Below are 23,148 nucleotides of genomic sequence, written 5' to 3'. Positions count from 1 at the left end.
TACATAAAATCTCCGCTTCTCTTGAAGTTTTTAATACAAGCTTTTTTTGCTGACTGTACTGACTGTACTTGTATTGTCACCCAAACTACATTTGCATACCAAATTTCAAGTCGATGTCATTAACCGTTGAAGAGTTCCGTCCTGTGGAGACGTTCCTGGCCGGACTACCAGGATGTCACTACGAGATTATTGTATTGTCACGCAATTTACATAAGTATACCAAATTTCAAGTCAATCCAACCACTGGAAGTTGGTCGAATGTAACTTGCGAGATTTGATTACAGACAGACAGACAGACAACGGGACAGGTGAAACTAAATAAAAGCTTGTGAAAAGCCGGGAAGCGGAGCGAGAAAGAGGAGCGGGGAAGCGGGGCGGAGAAGCGAGCGCGAATGGGGAAGCGAGTAAGCTCCGCACAGGAAAAACAATCCGTATCTCCGCTCCGCTATCTAGCTCCGCGCCTCCGCAACTCCGCTCCGCACTACTTTCTCGCTCCGCTCTATGGACAGACACAGTCTGCAACTCTGCTCCGCTACCTCGCTCCGCTCCAGCCTTAGATTCCTGCTGTTTACGTCATCTCATCCTCTTGCATCCCCTGGACTTTGATTAGGTACGCTACTTCCCGCTTACTAAGTACTACGGAAATCAAGCAGACTTGAAAACGACGTGGGTACTGTACCTACTCGTAGTGAATGCAAAGTTCTCACATTCGTTAATTTACAAAGATAATTTTCATATATTTTATTTGGAATGATACGAGTATTAGAAATCACTTCGTCCATTGTCAGACACTTATGGTTACAAACACCCTTGAACTATTAGGTACAATACTTACTTCTCATTTTGTTAAGCGTGTCATAGTTAAGAGAGAAAATCACGGGATTTTAAAACCATTGAATTTTGTTTGAATAGACGCCTGACAAGAAATATTAGCAAATTAAATGATGTATCATCGAAAGTTTTTGTCATTGATCAGGATCGATGTTTCCGTGCTCTCTGTCATCTCGACACAACTGCAATGCATCAGAAGCGCTCTGCTAATGAAGCTGAAACGTTTCACGGTTAGTATTATTGATTTAACAGGTTCACAGACATGAGGCACATGTGCCTCACGGGTAGTATCACTGGTACGTACAATGACGTATCTTAATACGAAACATTAGGGAGCCTTTATGTCATTACATTATCATGGGGATGTGTCGAAAGAATGCTGGCACATTGCTTCGCAACTGTGAACTGTGAACCTGTTAATTACTTTCTGTTAGTTTGGGTGGGTGGCTAAAGTTTTGGCCACATGAGTCTTGGCAATCTTTCTCAAACAGCTTGGAGATTTATGAAGAAGATGTTGGTTGAAGATGATGGCAATTATACAGCGTTTATTTTTGCTACTACCTCAAACTGTAACTAGACGAAGATGTAAGTGCTGTAACCGATATCAAAACAAATTTTTAATTAGAATTAACTACCAGAGCGTGATTCATTTTTGACATATTTTCGAGCAGCAATGTAATGCGTACAATAATTTGATACGAGAGAGAAGCGTTCTGTGACAGCTGTCACGTCAACAAGTGCGACGTCTTGAACAAAAACAAAATGAGATAATGATGAACATGACAGCGCGCGCTAATAATTTTATAAGGAGAGAAGCGTTTTGTTTCTAAAACACATAATAAAAACTTGATCATTAGAACCTTCACTAATTAATTTTATAAGGAATTGTTTTAGTATAAAATAATAGAACACGCTGTATGCAGTTGCATGCAATACAACATCATAGAAAGGATGAACAAAAACAGCCTATTAATTCTGCGCCATTGTATTTATCCTACTATCGCTTATAGTTATAGTAGTAGCTATTCTGAGAATGCATTAAAGTTGTCTGCATCTTCAGTTCGAAGGGCAAGAGATAGCAATGGACAGCAAAGTCGGTATCTTCATCACGATGAACCCCGGGTACGCGGGGCGCACGGAGCTGCCCGAGTCAGTGAAGGCGCTGTTCCGGCCGGTTGTGTGCATCCTGCCTGACTTGGAGATGATTTGCATGATATCGCTCTTCTCCGATGGATTCTTGACCGCCAAGGTACAGTGATAGTGCTCGATTTTAAACTTAAACGAGATCCAAAAAAAAGATGAAAAACATTTAAGTATTCGTGACCATATAAATTATGCATAACACAAAATACTTAGGGCCTGTTTCACCATTTAGGGGCTGTTTCACCATCCATTGATTAGTGTTAACTGACGGTTAAATGTGATGCCGTCTCTATTTGTTTTGTTCGAATAGACGGAGACTGCATCACATTTAAACGTCAGTTAACACTAATCAATGGATGGTGAAACAGCTTCTTAGTCTTGTCTTTGACGGATATCAGTGATGCCGTCTCTGTTTGTTTTGTCCGAATAAGCGAATAAGCGCGCTCGAGCGGTACGACTTAGGGATCTTTAAAAAGCGAGCTTATCAGTCTCTCAAAGGGCCGGCAACGCACCTGTGATTCCCCTCGTGTTGACAGGTGTCCATGGGCGGTGGTGACTGTATCCAATCAGGTGACCGGCATGCTCGTTTGCTCCCTCTAATATAAAAAAAAATGTTATTTTAAACTAGAAAATAATAGACAATTTATAACCAATTTGATTTCTATGCCATTATAGAACCTCACCATAGTAAATAATTTCAATTTGTCTATAGCAATGCTTATTGAAGTTCAGTTTTTCGTGATAAAGTCGTTCGTGCAAAAGTTTCCGTGAAAAAGTTTTTCCTGATTAAGTACTGATACGCTAAATCCTGCTTATATTGATTTACGCGTGCGAAGCCGGGGGTACACACTTTAGTTTGATATACATCGATGCTTCAGGTGCTTGCAAAGAAGATGACAGTGCTATACAGTGTGGCGCGGCAGCAGCTGTCCAAGCAGTCCCACTACGACTGGGGGCTGCGCGCGCTGACGGCGGTGCTGAGGATGGCCGGCAAGTTGCGTCGCGACAGCGTCGGCCTCAGCGAGATCATGGTGCTCATGCGGGCTCTCAGGTGCGACATTATAATTTTATTTTATTTATCTACATGCATATCATAACTTCTTAATGTTTACATTAAAGTATCGGTAATACTTTTTTTAACAATGCATAACTGTACATATTGTAGAAAACTTATGACATGCATGTAGATAATAATTATTATTATAAATAAAACTTTAGTTTTTTATTATCTGTTTTATTTAAGCTTTGGTAGGTACTTCAAACTAGTTATCAGTAACACTAACTTAAAAATACAGGCCATATCTGAACATATTATAGAAAACTTATGATATGCATGTAGATAAAGTTATGTATGCGGCTATACATAATTAGGCATTAAAACACTCGTGTGAACCACACTCGTACTTTAAAGCCGCGTATCCACTAGAGGCAGCCTCGGGCCGAGCGGCTGCCTCGCTCCGAGGCCGCGCAAGTGGAGACGCTGCCAAAGGCACGGCTCAGACTGAGGCTCCTTTGAGCACGGCCAAAAAACCGACAAAATATGGCTCGGCTCGCGGTGCTCGGCCTGAAGCTGCTCTAATGGATACGCGGCTTAATGCCTCTCATTATGCACCAGCCACATAAATAACTATTACTTGTCAATAATAAATTACAGCATTACAGTTACAATGCGCTGTAAAATTCAAATTATACAAAGACATAAAAGACACACAAATGACATACAAAAAAGCTAATAGGAAATATTATGGCAATTTTCGGCCGTCAGAGTGCGGCACTAGTACAAGCCGTAAAAACAGTATTTTGAATAGGTATCTTAGATATCCATAGGATGCCATAATTATCATGTTATTTAAATTATTTTTTTGGAAATATAGCTCTATCGTTACTATCGATGTAAATATCATAAAGAAGGGATAATAACCCACCCTATTATGTACACAGTTATAACAATAAAGTTTATTTCTATTTCTATTTCTAATCTACGCGAAGCCAGTGCGGAATGGGTACATTGGTTCATGGTGAATTCCGAAAAACTCAAGAGGTTGCGAACTTGGGCTTGAACTTAGGACCCTCAGCTTGAGAGGCTATAAGTGAAACTATTAGGCTACTAGGTACGGTCAAGGGCATAAATATATATACGTTAACAAGACGTCAAACATATATATACACCTTTATGCCACTAATCTTCGGAATCCAAAAGCTTAATGGTCACTTGACCTGAAATTAAAATTTCAGAATTATTATTTATTTATTTTTTGTTGAAAAAAATACTTTCTGCCAAGTTTCTTGCGGCGCATTCTTCTTGGCAATGATAATCTTTCCGAAAGCGCTGGTAGTTTAAAAATGACGTGTAAAAGTGCCCATTGCGGCCTACTTACTGAGTAAATGATTTGAATTTGAATGTACATATTTTGACGCTATGGTTTTATTCGTAGGGTTTTATAGATATTTATGCTCTTGACTGTACGACTTGCAAGTTCAATAGAGTAATCTTTCGAAAGTTAAAGTGACTTCTAAGAAGCTAAGTGTTTCAGTAATAAAGGGTTGAAATTTCCAATTAAATGCGATCGTTTTAAAAGCATAACGCAGTAGTAGCAATATTTAAATTCATATATAGAAAAAATATACAAACGAAGTTTTTTTTCAGAGATATGAATTACCCGAAATTCGTGTTTGAAGACGTGCCTCTGTTCCTGGGCTTGATCAAAGATCTATTCCCTGGGCTGGAGTGCCCACGCGTGGGATACCCTGAATTCAATGCAGCCGTCATTACTGTAATGAACAGAGAAGGATATATAGTGCTGGATCACCAGGTAACAGTTATCGTACTCTTACATGTACAAAAAAACATATTGTTTGCTGCCGCTGTCGTTTTTATGCGATAGGCACTAGATCCTTAATTACTGAATCAATGCGTCTGCAAAATATCTACAAATTTTATGTCTACTATAATTGCTGTAATGTGGTGCAATTTATTTTGAAAAATAAGCAAAAAGCCAACGGCACGCGGTGTTCCCAGGCGGTCACCCATCCAAGTACTGACCGCGCCCGACGTTGCTTAACTTCGGTGATCGGACGAGAACCGGTGTTTTCAACGTGGTATGGACGTTGGCGACAAAATGGTTAAAAAATATCTTCACTTCCGAACTACTTCAACATCGAAGTCAAATATCTTTATTCAATTCAGATAACACTAGAGTTTACCCGCGGCTTCGCATGCGTAAACATTCGATCTGGTAGTTACAATTGAAATTCCGGGATTTCACAAAATTCTCCTGGGAAATCCCAAATTTTTTATTTCTCATACTTACTGTACATATTATATCCACTCGCCAAACTGATATTACAGTTTGTTGGTGAGGACGCGCCCGATACAATTTAATCAATCAACTTATTTGTTTTTTTTTTATCGTGATCTTCATTGAGGTTTTATTAAGAACAACTTTACTGTAAAAAAAATCATGACTAAACCCAGCGGTTGAAATTTCAAGATTTTATCCCTATCCCGTGGGAATATCGGAATAAAAAGTAGCCTATGTGTTATTCCAGACGTCCAGCTATCTACGTCCCAAATCTAATACCAATGCGTCCAGCCATTTTAGCGTGAAGGAGTAACAAACACACACACACACACACACACAAATTTCGCATTTTTAATATAAGTAGGAAATACATATGACAAGCACTTGAAATTAACAGTTACTTTATAACAATATTTTTAACAATGATTTTTCTAATCAAGTATTTTTGTAGGTGGATAAAGTGGTTCAAATGTATGAGACGATGATGACGCGCCATTGCACCATGCTCGTCGGGCCCACGGGCGGAGGCAAGAGCGTCATATTAAACTGCATGGTCAAAGCGCAGACGGATCTCGGCCTACCGACTAAGCTGCAGGTCATCAACCCCAAGGTAAATTAGAAACGCTTATTTCAGAGGGAGAGGGAATTAGGAAAAGAGCACTCAGTGGTACTGTTTTTTTTTTATTCGACTGGATGGCAAACGAGCAAGTGAACCTCTTGATGGTAAGAGATCACCACCGCCCATAAACATCTGCAGTACCAGGGGTATTGCAGATGCGCTGCCAACCTAGAGGCCTAAGATGGGATACCTCAAGTGGCAGTAATTTCACCGGCTGTCTTACTCTCCACGCCAAGCACTGCTGCTTCACGGCAGGATTAGCGAGCAAGATGGTGGTAGCAATCCGGGCGGACCTTGCACAATGTCCTACCACCTGCAAAACTGTACTAGACGGGTACTTGTATTATCATCTAAACCCTTATCAAATTTCAATTCAATCCAATCACTGGTAGTGGTACTAGTGTAGTGACAAGATTCCTTAACTTGACATAATTAAAAGAAGTTCAACATTCAAACCTCGTTATTATTATTACCTACCTTGTAGTCGTAAAAACATGAAACATGTGCACATTTTGGTGCACACTATCAATGATATAGTCACCTGCCACAGCGGACAGTGCAAATATATGTGACACGTCCTACCGTCCTTAGAAATAGAGTCGTATCTGATATTTGTGCACGCTTTATTGTGTCATATATTGGTGCTGCTGGCTGTACGACCTACATAGTTACTTAAATTATAGTTAGAAAGTTAGATATATAAGGGCAGTGCAAGCAATGAAAGTTTTTAAAAATTGGCTGGATTGTTGTTGCACAGGCTTGTTCCGTGATTGAACTTTACGGAATCTTGGACCCTGTCACCAGAGACTGGACAGATGGCTTATATTCTAAGATTTTCCGAGAAATGAACAGGTGAGTTCAACGTTGTGTTAAAAAGCAACAAAACTATGATTGCAGAACGAAAGTAGAAGGTAAGGCGGTATTTATAATATTTCTCGATTATCCGAACTAATTGGGACTAAGACTAGTTTAGGTCATACTTACTCGTATCCTACTTACCTATATTATAAATACGAAAGTTTGTGTGTGTATGTTTTTTACTCCTTCACGCTAAAACGGATGGACGCATTTAGATGAAATTTGGTACGTAGATAGTTGGACGTCTGGAATAACAAATAGGCTACTATTTATCCCGATATTCCTACGGGATAGGGATAAAATCTTGAAAATGCTACATGAAAATTTTACATACATAAGTAGAATACGTAGTGGAAATAGATGTGTGGAAATAGCTGAAAAATCTGTTTTATTATTTAGAAAAACCTTAATTTTTCGCGCCTACGTTCGGATAAGTGAGGGTTCAGATAATCGAGGTTCTGTAAGTGCCATTGTTCTTTGGCCAAGGTCTTTCTTTCGTGACTTAACTGTACTGTTCTACTATTTACAAACCACGGCTTTTATTTACCATTGAAACGTTTACTAGTTAGTAAACAACACGTTTTACATCTACAGGCCAGCGGAAGACAACGAGCGCCGTTACTCGCTTTTCGACGGCGACGTCGATGCTTTGTGGATAGAGAACATGAATTCTGTAATGGACGACAATAGGCTCTTGACACTAGCCAACGGAGAGCGGATACGATTGGCTCCGTATTGCGCGTTGCTCTTTGAAGTTGGCGATCTCAACTACGCCAGCCCCGCTACTGTATCAAGGGCTGGAATGGTCTTCGTTGATCCTAAAAATCTTGGATATCAACCGTATTGGGACAGGTAACTATAGACAAAAATTTAAAAGAAGCAAAAAGCCAACGGCACGCGGTGTTCCCAGGCGGTCACCCATCCAAGTACTGACCGCGCCCGACGTTGCTTAACTTCGGTGATCGGACGAGAACCGGTGTTTTCAACGTGGTATGGACGTTGGCGATGCTGTATCTAAATTTTGGAAATACTTTCCAAAGCATTAGGTCATTTACAATAATAGGCAAAAACATATGAAACATAATTGTCTTGCAATATGTTTGCGCCGTATTGAACTGCTAACGCCATCTAGTTTCAAAAATTAAGTAACTCCAAGTGACCCGGAAGCTATTAAAATTTAATAAAGTCAAAACATTACTTTTACTACGCACGCTATTCCTTCCTATTTCCCTATCCCTCTCGTTCATATGACGTGTTTGTGCGCGCAACAAGGATAGAACATGTGTCGCTGCGATCGCCTCACCTCGATTCACCTGTGATTGGCTGAAGCCTAGAAGACCGGGATGAGAGACGCGTCCTTGCTGCTGGGAGTTCAGTTTCCGTTTTCGCAAGAGTTGACGTCGCGCCGCAACGCTTTATCGCTGCATTTAATTACTTTTTTGTGTATTTGGTGTTATAAACTGATAAAACATTGATAGTGATCGAAAGCCTGGCCAGTGCTGTTTTTTTTCTGTGATCTACAAGTGCTATTACGGACATTTGGATTGTAAACACATCTATCAACATCATCACGCTACCGGCGCCATATTGTTGCATGAATCCAGAACTGCAGGATTTCCAGGTACCAAACACTCATTTTCACTCTCCCATTTATCATTCCCCTTCCCTTATATGTGTGCGTAGTATCGTAATAATTTACAAATATAATCATAGTCAACCTAACCCGCACGGTCCTTCATTCAACAGATTAAAATGCTAGATTCAGGTATTTTCGGATGTCTAGGCCTTACGTCTAGCCTAGCGCCACCATTTAATGGTCCCTAATCGAGCCGGATAATAATAAATAGCCGCAATAATAAGTACAAAACTACCATAGTACGTTACGTTATGATAATTTATCACGGATCAGTTGGTTATTCATTTGTTTACATCGCGTAGATTTCATTTGTTTCAACCAACAACTTTAGGTATATAGCTAGTTGTAAACCGCATAGTTAGGTTAGGTAGGTATTTTGTCGATTCGCTTCGCTCACAACTAAGTACCTAATTACTTACATACTTTGTTGATGTATTTACATACCTATTGCTACGTAGGTATTTCTTAGAAGTTTATGTCGTTTACATGTTTAACGCGTTCACAAACCAAAATGACTGAACAAAAACTGAAAAATTTGGAGTCGAGACGAGCCGCGTATTTCGTGCGTTTGCAGTCAATTTATACCATCTCTAAAAAATTAGATAGTCCTGACTCCATTGAAATGTTTCTCGCTAATGTCGAGACTTTGGACTCTATTCGAGATAAATACCTTCAAACTCTCGAGGAGATTAATGAAATACAAATGACATTGAAACCCGATGCAGAGCCGAGTCATAGTACTTGGGTGGCTTTTGAAGATATTTATTGCCTTATAAAGCGTCAACACGCTAAGTTGACCGCCCCGCGGGAGATGAAACCGCTTAACCAGCCAAATAGCACATTTGATCAAAACCGAGTTGGCCCTAAGCTACCGCCAATGGAATTACCCGAATTCAATGGAGATCCACGAGTTTGGCCTTTATTCTTTGCGAGTTTTAAGACGACTGTACATGAAAATACTCATCTCAGTGACACGGAAAAGTTATATTATTTAATAGGTAAATTAACGGGCAAAGCGCAATCCGTCTGTACTGGTTTGACCCCATGCGCTGAGAATTACGATTTAATTTACACGAGTTTAGTTCGTAAATATGAAGACAAGCGCTTGCAGACTACAACATATTTTGATCAAATTTTAAATTTAAAACTAGGTACAGTCAGTGCCGAAAACTTGGAAAATTTTGTTGACAAGTTATCGTCGTCGGTGTCCGCTCTTGATAATTTGAAAGTACCTGATTTGTATGATTTTGTTTTGATGCACATAACTTCGAAAAAATTGGATCCTGAAATAGTTCGCTTATTCGAGATGGATAACCGGGACGTTGAAATACCTACTTTCAGTAGCCTTATTTCGTTTCTTCGTAAACATATCAAGGTATTGCAGCGCACCGCTAATTTGAAGCCCGCACAAGCTCCTAGGAAGGCTTCGGATCATGCAGATTTTCCAAAGTCATTGAGAAATACGCACTCATACTTAAACGTGGACGAGCACGAAAGTTTTATGCCGCCGAATGCCGCGTCGCGCCCGCCCGCACCTAGCAACAACGCCGGCTGTTCGCTGTGTCCCGCTCTCGCTCCACACGATCAACTTTATAGGTGTTCGGGATTTCAAAGGCTGTCACCTAACGATAGATATAAATATGTAAAGTCTTTTAATTACTGCTTAAACTGTTTGAGTCAAAAGCACAGAGTTATCGATTGTAATTCTAATAGTTCTTGTCGTAAATGTAATAATAAACATCACACAATGTTACATTTCGAAAACAGTGTGGCAGTTCCCGCGCTTTCAAACGACATCTCGTGCTATGACTGGTCTGTTCCCGGTGTGTCGTTTGAATCGCCTCCGGCGCCGCCTACTTCGTTTATTCCACCTTGCGCCAAGCCCGCGCTGCTCCCGCCAGCTTCGCAACCTTATGCTCAAATTACGCCGTACCAACCGGCGTCGCAAATTTTCGCAACGCACTCGCACCCCGCCCCGGCGCCCTTTACCACGTCGCCGGCGTTACCGTCCGCTTCGCACTCGCACCCCGCCCCGGCACCATTTACCCCGTCGCCGGCGTTACTGTCCGCTTCGCACTCGCACCCCGCCCCGGCGCCGTTTGCCCGGTCGCCGGCGTTTTCGCCCGCTTTGCAAACGCGGCAGCAGCCGCTCGCACCGCTACCGCACCCCGCGCCCGCCGCCGCCACGCTTTTACCTACTCTCGCTGAGTCTGATAACGCTTTAACATCTGTGCGTAACTATTCGGTTAATAATTGCAGCAGCACGACCGCGAATCGAAATTTACCTACTACAGTGTTGTTAGCGACAGCTCGTGTTATAGTTTACGACTGTAATGGTCAAGAGCGCTTAGTGCGGTGTTTATTAGATAGCGCTTCGCAAAGCAGTTTTATAACGCGTGACTGTTGTAACAGACTAGGTTTAAATGCCTTTGAGAAAAATGTCACAGTCAGAGGAATAGCTGGATCAAGTAAGATAGTTAACTCGCTTGTGAATGTGAAATTCTTTTCCCGCTTCGATCGTAAATTCAGTTATGATCTAGAGACTTTGGTGGTAGACAAGGTAACTGACAAATTACCTAATGTCGAAGTAGATCGGTCAATATTGACCTGTTTTGACTCATTACCCCTAGCCGACGATACGTATACGGTGACCGGTGATATCGACATGTTGATTGGCGCGGCATTGTTTCCGCAACTGTTGTTAAACAAGAGAGTCGCTAGTGAATACGGCTCACCGTACGCTTTAGAAACTGTCCTTGGTTATGTAGTTATAGGCTGTGCGCCCGCAAATCTTTTCAACACCTCGTCGGTTTCTTGCTGTTGTGTCGTTCCGCAATCGATTGATAACATGGTTCAAAAATTCTGGGAACTAGAAGAGGTCAATGCACCTCGAGTTCAGCATCCAGATGATTCGGTTTGTGAGAAAATATATACCGACACCACCACTCGCGACTCTACGAACGGACGTTATATCGTCACGCTACCTTTTAAAGAAGATCCTTCGTCACTCGGTGATTCGTACAGCTGTGCAAGGAAACGGTTTATGTGCTTGGAACGTAAAATGAAGGCTGATCCTGAGTTTAAACAAGCTTACGATGATGTTATTAGGGAGTACATAGCTAAAGATTTTTTAGCTCCCGCGCCTACGGAGACTGAGGAATCGCAGCCATCGTATATAATTCCGCATCACGGAGTAGTCCGCAAAGATAAAGCAACCACGAAGTTACGCGTAGTGCTAGACGCCAGTGCTAAAACTAGTACTTCCATTTCACTTAATGACATCCTCCACGGTGGCGAAAACCTTCAGGGTAACTTGTTTGAAATTATTTTAAATTTTCGTTTGTTCAAGGTAGCATTATGCGCTGACATTAGGCAAATGTTTCTTTGCATTGGAGTTCAAGAACAAGATCGTAGATTCCAACGCATTTTATACAGATTTGACCAAAATGATCCAATTACAGTGTTTGAATTCCAGCGAGTTTGTTTCGGACTTAAATCCAGCCCATTTCACGCTTTGCGCACTATTAAACAGCTAATAGAAGACGAGGGAGATAAGTTTCCTCTCGCGAAAAATGCTCTAATAAACTCGTTGTATATGGATGATTATGTGTGCAGTTTAGACGAGGAATCCGACGCTGTTCAAACAGCTGAAGAGGTCATCGCCCTCTTAAAAAAGGGACAGTTCGATCTTGTAAAATGGAATAGTAATTCCGCAACGGTATTAAACACCATTCCGCCTTCTCATCGCTTATCGGCAGTTCTAGAATTTGACAAGGGTGAAAACCAAAAGGTTCTGGGACTTACTTGGTCTCCGACGTCAGATAGCTTTTCACTAGATGTTCTGCAACCTAGTAACAAATGTACTAAGCGTGCTATACTTTCATGCGTAGCTCGACTATGGGATTTAATGGGCTTTATTGGACCTGTAATCTTGTACGCCAAACTTCTTATTAAAGAACTTTGGCTTTTGAAATGTGACTGGGATGACACTCCTCCTGAGGCGATCGTTAAGCTTTGGAATCAATTTGGCAGAGAACTCTGCCTACTCAATCAACTTCAAATACCGCGTCATGTTAGTGTCATTACAGACAGTGTTGTATCGGTTGTTGGTTTCGGAGACGCGAGTGAACGAGCTTATGGAGCGGTAGTATATCTACATGTCAACAATAATGGTGTCATCAATACACACCTCCTGTGTTCTAAGTCACGGGTATCTCCAACGAAAACTGTTTCATTGGCACGTCTTGAACTTTGCGCTGCACTTGTCTTGGCAAAACTAATTCGCATCGTACTGGATACTTTGGGTAGGCGCATCGCAATTGATAATATTTATGCATTTTCGGACTCGACAGTGGCTTTATGTTGGATACATTCCTCACCTCATCGCTGGGGTACGTTCGTAGCGAATCGCGTATCCAAGATACAATCTGCATTAGCAGCCGACCGCTTTCATCACGTCTTGGGTTCTGAGAATCCCGCCGATTGTCTATCGCGTGGCTTAACGCCAGAGCAAATTTTACATCATCCACTTTGGTTTTACGGACCTACGTGGATTAAGCGAGAACCATCCTTTTGGCCTTTAGTACCATTCGATCCGCTATCTATATCGAAACCACCGGAAGAGAAAACAAATTCATTAATTGCTGTCACATCAACGGACTTACCTCTTCTGCTTTCACTAGCTGCTCGAATGTCGTCGTGGTCTAAATTGTTACGCTGCGTTGTATACATTTTTCGCTTAGGCAGATTATTGCCTCGCCGTGAATATATTTCAGCTACAGATTTAGAGTTTGCCGAGGGTAGAATTTTGCAGGTTCTACAACAGTATTGTTTTGCCAAGGAATTCGAAAACTTGCAGATGGGCAAGGTATGTTCGCGCGCCTTTCAGCGCTTGAAACCATTCCTGCAGAATGGTATGATTCGCGTCGGTGGTCGTCTTAGGGCCGCGGATCTAAAATTTCAACAGAAACACCCCATTGTATTACCGAGTAAGCATCACGTTGTCAATTTGATTGTGGATTACTTCCATAAACTATACTGTCATGCTGGAGAAGACGAGCTGTCTTCTGTGCTACGCCATAATTATTGGATATTTTCGGCTAGGAGTACAGTGCGCAGTAGAATATTTTCGTGTCTTCGGTGCTTTCGCCTGCGACCTAAGTCGAATTGTCCCGAGATGTCCGATCACAAGGCTTGTCGTGTTGTTCGTTCGGTAAAAGCGTTTACGCATACAGGTGTTGATTTCTCTGGACCACTACGGGTCACAGCTACTCGAAGCAGGGGTGTCCGTGCTCAAAAGGCATACATTTGTATTTTTGTTTGTATGACTACGCGTTCTGTACATATTGAACTTGCGTCTGATCTTAGTACGTTCTGCTTCTTATCTGCGCTTAAAAGGTTTTTAGCCCGCCGAGGTCCTGTTTCCCAGTTGTATTCGGATAACGGTACTAATTTTATCGGCGCTAAAAGGCACCTGAGCGACCTACATTCGTTCCTAGTGTCCAAACATTTTAACACAGATTTTGCGCGCACATTAGCTGAGAATCGCATAGATTGGTATATGAACCCACCAGCAGCTCCACATTTCGGAGGCAATTGGGAATCCAATTTGAAAAGCCTGAAAACACATCTATTCCGGGTTATAGGCGACCAGATATTGTCCATCGAGGAAATGAATACGGTTCTCACGCAAGTAGAAGCCGTGATGAACTCTAGGCCTCTTTGCCGAACTCTATCATCTGATCCCTCAGAACCATTAGCTCTGACGCCAGCACATTTCTTGACTATGACTCCCCTAAGATACTTACCTGCTCGTGAGGTTGAAGGTGATAGGCTTAACTTGTTAGAGCGCTATTCACTTTTAGACAAATTAGTTCAGTCATTTTGGAATCGTTGGCAGCGAGAATACCTTCACACATTACAAACACGAATGAAATGGAACACACCCACGTTCCCCGTTGCGGTCGGTACTGTTGTGGTCGTGCGGAGCGACAACATGCCTACACTTCATTGGCCGTTAGGTGTAATAGAAGAGGTTTTTCCAGCGAGAGATGGTGTGATTAGAGTTGCACGGGTTAGGACATCATCTGGAACGTATTTGCGTCCAGTCATTCGTCTCTGTCCTTTACCAAATCAGTAGGTTGTAGTAAGGCATCCTTAAAATTTTAGTTTAAGTTAGTTATTTTGATTTGAAGGGAACCCTTCAAGCCGGGGGGAATGTTTGCGCCGTATTGAACTGCTAACGCCATCTAGTTTCAAAAAATTAAGTAACTCCTAGTGACCCGGAAGCTATTAAAATTTAATAAAGTCAAAACATTACTTTTACTACGCACGCTATTCCTTCCTATTTCCCTATCCCTCTCGTTCATATGACGTGTTTGTGCGCGCAACAAGGATAGAACATGTGTCGCTGCGATCGCCTCACCTCGATTCACCTGTGATTGGCTGAAGCCTAGAAGACCGGGATGAGAGACGCGTCCTTGCTGCTGGGAGTTCAGTTTCCGTTTTCGCAAGAGTTGACGTCGCGCCGCAACGCTTTATCGCTGCATTTAATTACTTTTTTGTGTTTTGGTGTTATAAACTGATAAAACATTGATAGTGATCGAAAGCCTGGCCAGTGCTGTTTTTTTCTGTGATCTACAAGTGCTATTACGGACATTTGGATTGTAAACACATCTATCAACATCATCACGCTACCGGCGCCATATTGTTGCATGAATCCAGAACTGCAGGATTTCCAGGTACCAAACACTCATTTTCACTCTCCCATTTATCATTCCCCTTCCCTTATATGTGTGCGTAGTATCGTAATAATTTACAAATATAATCATAGTCAACCTAACCCGCACGGTCCTTCATTCAACAGATTAAAATGCTAGATTCAGGTATTTTCGGATGTCTAGGCCTTACGTCTAGCCTAGCGCCACCACAATATGAATATCATCTGATTTTCATGCAGATGGCTTCGGGGTCGCAATAACGAGGAAGAGAGAGAGCAACTAGACGGCTTGTTCGAACATTACGTTGCTGGCGCCATAAACTATATCGTGTTTGGAATGTTTGGCTTGCAGCAACAAACGCCGTTGAAGACCATCGTACCGCAAACTCCGCTCAATTTGGTATTTAATTTTTTTTAAGTAATTTTCTTACTATAAATATCTTTCTTGGAATTATTCAGAAAATATAATTTATTCTATTGTAATATAACGCCATCTCGCTCTTGAATATGAAACTAGTTGATCACCTTGTCTTGAATGACATCATCAGTAACTTTTTACCATCGTAGTTTTATGCACCACCAAAAGATGTCGCTTTAGTCAACACATGTATATGCGTTTTCGGGGTTACCTAATGATTCGCCGACTATTTTTAGGCAGATTATTGATTGGCAGACAACGTTTCGCCGAGTAACGGTACGCCGATGAATTTGTACGCAGATGTATTGTTTCGCAGACTAACTTTTCGTAACTCAACCTTTAGCAGACTATTTACTTGGCATATGAGTCAGTAAGCCGAACAACTATTTACAGAAATTCGTTTAGCCTATTAATCACTACACATTTTGCACATTTGGTCGAACAACCTTTCGCTTTTGTAACGGTTGAACTATTATTCAGTGCGCATATCAACTTTTCGCATCTTTTCGTTTCGCATGGGGAATGGTATTAAATACCGTGAATATGTGTGGATTACACTATGGCATTCTTTATGATTTTTTATGTACGCTCACAAGTTTCAAACGTATAACGCAAGTAATAACGTATTTTTGACCATCATTTGTATTTATTTTACATTGGAGTTTAAACAAACCAAGTCGCGATGCTAGCAGTTCGGTTCTGGCACTTCGCCGGCCGCTACCGCGGCACGCTCGCTTTGCTCGCTCGGCTCGTGCGTTGTTGGTCGCAATTCTACCTAACACTCCTCCTCGCTGACGCTCGTCGTCGCACCTAACTTCATTTTGATAAAGCTAGTATATTTATATAGTCAACTCAGTAAAATCTACCTGTCGTTTGGCCGATTTTATCTTCGCAGATTACGAAACAAAAATCGACTGAACATTAAATCTACTTAACAATATGAATGCCATGTGATAACTCTGCTTATCGTGTCTCGACGAACAGTTACGAAACAAACAATCTACTAAACGTAAATCTGCTTATCGCTATTCTTCCTACCGACTACTCGGCGAACGGCGTAACGAAATTATACCAAACGTTGCTCGGCCAAAAGAAAAATCTGCCGACAGTTGTCTGCGAAACGAAAATCTGCGTAATGAAACTCGGCAAAACGACAGGTCACCGCGTTTTCGGAACTTCGCCCAGTGCCCCTGTCATAAATCTCTTTTTTTTTTAAGAATAAAAATTAATCGTAAAAAGTGTTGCTAAGCGCAAAACTTGTGAACGGCTGGACCGATTTCGCTAATTCTTTTTTTATTGTGTTCGTTAATGTCAGGAGAAGGTTTTTATGGAAGAAAATATAGAAAAAATCAACGGGGGCAAAGCCGCGGGCAAAAGCTAGTTATTAATATATTTTGAACGCACATGCATAAATTTTAAATTATTATTTTTTTAACTAAAATCAAATCATTAATGTTCAAGGTCGTTCAACTGTGCAACATGATAAGCGGCCTAATGCCCAACAGGGAAGACGCTGAAGAAGAAATCGACAGAACAGTCGTTGAATGTGTGTTTATGGTGGTACGTACCAACCAAACAGTTCATTAGTTTAGCACTGCTCAAAATGATCTACTTACACAACTATACTGCCATGGTAATAAGACAGTGTTTAGATTATTAGAAGCACCAAAGTTACTTAACTATTTCTGCTGCTGTCTGTATTCCTTTTGCTGCTGGTTGCTGTATAGTGAATGTTTTTGCTAAATTGGACCGTGACGTTCATCGGGGGCGTAGCTCAGATGGTAGAGCGCTCGCTTAGCATGCGAGAGGTACCGGGATCGATACCCGGCGCCTCCAATGACTTGTTTTTACTTTTAGTGTTATTTATTGCACTGTTATCAAGATTATTAATTAAAATTCAAAATAATGTACTGTTTTCATTTCGACGTTCCATTAACTGAATGATTGTTCCATTAAAACGAGTTATTATTTTAACTAGAGATACACTGAATAGAAGTCCATTGTGTAAATTTTGTTAATTAATAGTTAACTCTATTTTAGTCTATGTACAACAGCCTCGGGGCATCTATAGTCGACAATGGAAGATTTGACTTTGATAATTATGTGAAGAAAGCTTGTCCAATGATGTTAGTTGAAGACAATCCTGAGAAAAAAGCTACTACTAGTAAGTATATATAGTATGTTGTTGGATTCTGTTCTTGCACGAACCGAAGACAAAATTCGTCTAGTATGTCGCCAACGTCCATACCACGTTGAAAACACCGGTTCTCGTCCGATCACCGAAGTTAAGCAACGTCGGGCGCGGTCAGTACTTGGATGGGTGACCGCCTGGGAACACCGCGTGCCGTTGGCTTTTTGCATTTTGGACTCTAATTAATTTTATTTTTCATAATTTTATTAGTCCCTCAGTCAGATTATCAAAAAATATGGGAAACGTACTTTTTCTTTTGTTAATTAAATAAAAACTAAAGAACTTTTACGCGCTTCACCTTTGTAATTAAAGACTGTCCACGATAAAATTGGGGCATGCATGATCTGGTGTATCTATGTAATGAATTAATGCTAATTTTCAAAAAATAATAGTAATCCACTTTATAGATTATTATTATTACTATTTATTACATTGTCTTTTCACGACAGCTAACATTTTTCAAATTGGCAAAGTAACGCAACGCCTGATTCAATCAATTATGTCTTACGCTTTTATTCTACTATAAGGCTGCGTTTTGTCTAGAGATTGGAGAAGATGCGTTGCAAGGAATATGTTTCTAAGTATCATGGAAATAGAAACTCTTCATTTATCTATCTTTGCTCAGCGCAGCTTTATTGGAAACAGCTCAACGGAGCGCAAACAGCGCAGCTAGCGGAGTAAATGACGCGTTCCTATAGGTTCATTCATAACCAGGGCTCGAACTTTGAGTAAGATGATGTAAAAATTACGCCATTTTGCATACAGAATGATGTGGTAAATAAAATAAGATTCACGAAACTTGTTATCGTAAGGTACGATTATCTTAATAGTTATAAAAATTAATCCCTATTTCCCTTGGTCACAGCATCACGTGTGAACGGCTGGACCGATTTCGCTAATTCTTTTTTTTTGTTGTGTTTGGTATTGTCAGAAGAAGGTTCTTATAAAAGAAGATTTAGAAAATTAAAAAAAACTACACTGGCGAAGCCGCGAGCACCAGCTAGTTTATAATAAAAGTAGATGTATTATAATTATAAAATACATTTATATCAAATGTCTTCCATTGCAAATTTTTAGCATAGGTATTTTGATCGCAGCAAGAGGATTATTGTAACAATATTCTTGTAAAGATGAAATTTTGGCAATCATACACATAATTGTGATAATAAATCGGCTAAACAATCACGCCAATTTATCCATACTAATATTATAAATGCGAAAGTGTATGTGTTAGTATGTTTGTCCGTCTTTCACGTCGAAACGGAGCGACGAATCGACGTGGTTTTTGGCATAGAGATTGTTTATGGACCCGAGCGACATAGACTACTTTTTATGCCGCAAAACTGCACAGTTCCCGAGGGAACAGCGCGCGATAACCGAATTCCACGCGGACGAAGCCGCGGGCAAAAGCTAGTTGTTAATATCAGAAAGACAATCTCAGTCAAAGACTATGTTCTGCTGCTCATTTGAAGTGGCGATATCGATTCATTAAAAAGGTTGATAAGTGGTAATTATTTACGAAATAAATTTTGCGATTGCAAATATAAATATTTGAATTTGTAGTTGAAGTTGAATTTGAATTTGAAAAGACTAGGTATGTGAATCATATTATTCTATAATAATAAATAAAATAAATATCACGGTACAATTCACACCAATTAACCTAGTCCCAAAGTAAGCTTAGCAAAGCTTGTGTTATGGGTACTAAGCAACGGATAAATATAATTATATAGATAGATACATACTTAAATACATATTAAACACCCAAGACCCGAGAACAAATTTCATACAAAATATCTGCCCCGACACGGGAATCGAACCCGGGACCTCAAGCTTCGTAGTCAGGTTCTCTAACCACTAGGCCATCTGGTCGTGGTCTGGTGGTGGTGCTCTGGTCGTGGTGGTGGTGGTGGTCTGGTGGTCTGGTCGTATCTGGTCTGGCCTATATGCGATATGACGTCATCCGCACGCAAAAGTTCGAGCCCTGTTCATAACAAACACGTTCCTCGTAACGCCTCCTCGCACATCTGGCGGCAATACGCCTTAATCAGTAAACAAACGTCTCCAGAACATTTCCCCATGGGTAAGCCTACCCTCTATGACTACTGTCTGGAGCTGGAAACAAAGACCTGGGAGGCGTGGGAGTGGCTGGTCCCGGAGTACGTCCACGACCGTGACATGAGGTTCTCTGCGGTCCTGGTGCCCACCGTGGACACGTTACGGATGACCTGGCTCATCAAGATCATGGAAGGGGTAAGTTTTACCAGGAGTCAATATTATGCCGTAAAATCTGAAACGAACCTACTTAGATGGAATCTTTTCGCTGCCTATGAAAAGTACATAATGTATCGTTGAACTTTTATTTATATATTGAAACTCAAAATCATCTTTTGTTTTGTACGGCTATAATAATGGCGTCTATCTTATGTAGGTAGAGAGACCAGTATTGCTGGTAGGCGATACTGGAACCTCTAAAACTGCCATCATCACCAATTACCTCCGAGGGATGCCAGCTGATAAATTCGTAAGTAACTTCCAGAATTAAAAACAAAAATATGTATTGTGTTTTTGTTTGTGCAGTTGCCAATTCTAATATTAGAGAGAGATGGACACGTTAGCAACTGTCGACATTTTTCAAAAGTATGTTTGCCAACGTCCATACCACGTTGAAAACACCGGTTCTCGTCCGATCACCGAAGTTAAGCAACGTCGGGCGCGGTCAGTACTTGGATGGGTGACCGCCTGGGAACACCGCGTGCCGTTGGCTTTTTGCTACTTGTCTTCATCTTTACATTTTATTTACCTGTACATTTTTATTTATAGATTATCCAACAAATGAATTTCTCATCTCGAACCTCGTCCATGGATGTGCAACGAAACTTGGAATCTGTAGTAGAGAAACGCACTAAAGACACTTTCGGACCACCCGTTGGCAAGAAAATGCTTGTTTTCATTGATGACATGAATATGCCTATCGTAAGAAAACTTCTACCTACCTCAGTACTTTAGAATTTGTTTACTTTGTATTTATCCTAAAACTAGCTGTTGCCCGCGGCTTCGCTCCCGTTGATTTTTTCTATATTTTCTTCCATAAAAACCTTCTGATAATATCGAACACAACAAACAAAGAATTAGCGAAATCGGTCCAGCCGTTCCCAGTTTTGCGCTTAGCAACACATTTTATGATATTTTTTTATTTATATATAGATAGATAAATCACTGTTTATAATTAACTATGATGTCATTGATCAGTGAAAAGGAATGAAAAATTACTACCTTTATTTCACTTTTTTGTTTGCCAACGTCCATACCACGTTGAATACACCGGTTCTCGTCCGATCACCGAAGTTAAGCAACGTCGGGCGCGGTCAGTACTTGGATGGGTGACCGCCTGGGAACACCGCGTGCCGTTGGCTTTTTGCAACAAATTTTGATTAAAACATAATAAGGAATACTATTTCTTTTTAATTTATTAAACAGGTTGACACTTACGGCACTCAACAGCCAATTGCATTGTTAAAATTGCTATTTGAAAGAAAAGGCTTTTATGACCGAGGCAAAGATCTTACCTGGAAGAATCTTAAAGATATAGGCTTCCTTGCTGCAATGGGAAAAGCTGGCGGTGGTAGAAATGACGTAAGTACTTACAAGCATTCAGATAAAATTCAAATCATTTGTACTTTATCAAAAATTTGGGCAAAGCAAGGTAGGTGCTGTAAAGCGACAAGGTAGGTACAAAAGCACAGTTTATTAAAGTACGTTCAAACACCAATGGAAGGTAAAGCCTGCATTTATTTCAGGTGGACCCGCGCTTCATTTCCATGTTCTCAGTGTACAACCTGCAGTTCCCCTCAGAGTTTACTTTGAGACACATCTACACGTCTATTTTAGCAGGGCATTTCTCCGTATTCCCTGAAGAGATTCAGGATATCGTGGAAAAGCTTGTTCAGATGACGCTGGATCTATACAAGGTTTTTAGCTTTTTCTCTCACAATATATCTTGACAACTTAGATGTTGATTTGGTTTTAAACGTAAAAGATTTTCGGATCGCAGCGGGGCTACTATGAAAATTCGAAAATCGAAGTTCGTGTCGCGCCGTCCTGCTCACTCTCGTATTGAATAATATAAGCATTAAGGGGACGGCAAGATACGAAGTTCAATTTAGCACTTCGCACTATAGGGCCTGCTTTTGTAGCTTTACGCGGTGGCGGTATCGTACCAATTAGGACGGGAATCCGACCAACCAGCCAGAAATCGTAATCGCTTGCATACGCTAAAGTGGCGTTTAGTGCCATCTATCGCAACTATTAGAAGTCACTATATAATTTGACGTTGCTGGTCACGAAAATAAACCAGAAAAAACCTTTCAATAAAAAAAATATATACCACAAATAGGATAGGGATCCTTATTGTCCATAACATTGTTCAATCAATGACAAGCTCAAGATATACTGAGCGGCAAATGTAGGTATGCAGTTATACTTCTCTCCTAAGCCGAATGGCGCTATCTCAAAAAAAAATAGTTTTTCTGTCATTTACACCATGTGATGCAGAATGTTTTAAGCTACACAATAGTATTAATAACTCAAGTGTTTTTTTTTGAGATAGCTCCTTTTGGCTTAGGAGGGCAGTATAGGTAATTTTGCATGGAGAGTGTGCCAAGTTTTATGCCGCTGAGTATAGTTTCAAATAGCATAACCGCCTCAACTTGTTTTTTTTTTTCAGATAATAATAGTAGACCTGCCTCCAACGCCGGCCAAGTTTCACTACATCTTCAACCTGCGCGACCTGTCCCGCATCGCAGCCGGCTTGCTCCTCACTCACCCTAATTACTTCAGCGAGAAGCGCGCCGTCGTGCGTTGTTGGCGCAACGAATTTACACGCGTCATTTGTGACAGACTGATCAATATGCAGGCACGTTCCACAGTACCACATTATATATCGCACTCCTAGAGTCTTGTAAAAGCAGATCTACCTCCAACGCCGGCCAAGTTCCACGTCTTCAACCTGCACGACCACAGATTCGGTGGCGTGCAATGAGGGTAAGCAGCGCTAGTGTTACCTTCCCTGTTGCTGGTGCAGGCGGGTACTTGCGGGTGCAGCTACTGGCGTTGCCTACCCACACTGCGCGCCACTGCACAGGGTACATATCGCCGTTCTAAGATCTTGATCTAGATGAAGGATGTATCAACTAAAAATAATACCCAATTTGAATTAACACTCATTCAGCTTCTAGGTCTAATTTTAAATGGAGAAATATTTTGAGTTGATACAAATTTTGATACAATTAAATTTTTACGAAAACCTAGAATATAATATTCTGAGGGGTAATTTTTACAAAATCCATATATTGTCGTCGGATTCTGGAACACCTGTATACAGGGTTTGCTATAGTACCGCAAACTACTGCTCTACAAAAATTAGGCGCATT

At 40.9% G+C, this 23,148-nt stretch overlaps 1 protein-coding gene and 6 non-coding genes across 7 annotated transcripts in view; 5 read left to right on the top strand and 2 right to left on the bottom strand.

Annotated features, from left to right (window-relative positions):
- Positions 1–23,148, top strand: part of LOC141435194 (dynein axonemal heavy chain 10-like) — a 122,726-nt gene that overhangs the window by 40,981 nt on the left and 58,597 nt on the right. Inside the window, 16 exon segments of the mRNA XM_074097822.1 lie at positions 977–1,061; positions 1,892–2,080; positions 2,853–3,025; positions 4,622–4,787; positions 5,728–5,886; positions 6,653–6,747; positions 7,348–7,605; positions 15,348–15,507; positions 16,987–17,085; positions 17,566–17,689; positions 19,785–19,969; positions 20,148–20,240; positions 20,540–20,692; positions 21,197–21,352; positions 21,517–21,687; positions 22,443–22,631. Of these exon segments, the coding sequence (XP_073953923.1) occupies positions 977–1,061; positions 1,892–2,080; positions 2,853–3,025; positions 4,622–4,787; positions 5,728–5,886; positions 6,653–6,747; positions 7,348–7,605; positions 15,348–15,507; positions 16,987–17,085; positions 17,566–17,689; positions 19,785–19,969; positions 20,148–20,240; positions 20,540–20,692; positions 21,197–21,352; positions 21,517–21,687; positions 22,443–22,631 (2,455 nt within the window).
- Positions 4,969–5,087, bottom strand: LOC141435394 (5S ribosomal RNA). Its single transcript, XR_012452148.1, has one exon. It is a non-coding gene; the product is annotated as a 5S ribosomal RNA (ribosomal RNA).
- LOC141435393 (5S ribosomal RNA) lies at positions 7,639–7,757 on the bottom strand. The gene has a single exon (XR_012452147.1). It is a non-coding gene; the product is annotated as a 5S ribosomal RNA (ribosomal RNA).
- On the top strand, positions 17,289–17,361 carry TRNAA-AGC (transfer RNA alanine (anticodon AGC)). Its single transcript has one exon. It is a non-coding gene; the product is annotated as a tRNA-Ala (tRNA).
- LOC141435416 (5S ribosomal RNA) lies at positions 17,760–17,878 on the top strand. The gene has a single exon (XR_012452169.1). It is a non-coding gene; the product is annotated as a 5S ribosomal RNA (ribosomal RNA).
- On the top strand, positions 20,365–20,483 carry LOC141435415 (5S ribosomal RNA). The gene has a single exon (XR_012452168.1). It is a non-coding gene; the product is annotated as a 5S ribosomal RNA (ribosomal RNA).
- LOC141435401 (5S ribosomal RNA) lies at positions 21,014–21,132 on the top strand. Its single transcript, XR_012452155.1, has one exon. It is a non-coding gene; the product is annotated as a 5S ribosomal RNA (ribosomal RNA).

This window comes from Choristoneura fumiferana, chromosome 14 (genome assembly GCF_025370935.1).
Source record: "Choristoneura fumiferana chromosome 14, NRCan_CFum_1, whole genome shotgun sequence".
Taxonomy (NCBI): Eukaryota; Metazoa; Arthropoda; class Insecta; order Lepidoptera; family Tortricidae; genus Choristoneura; species Choristoneura fumiferana.
This window is presented reverse-complemented; position numbering and strand designations above follow the sequence as displayed.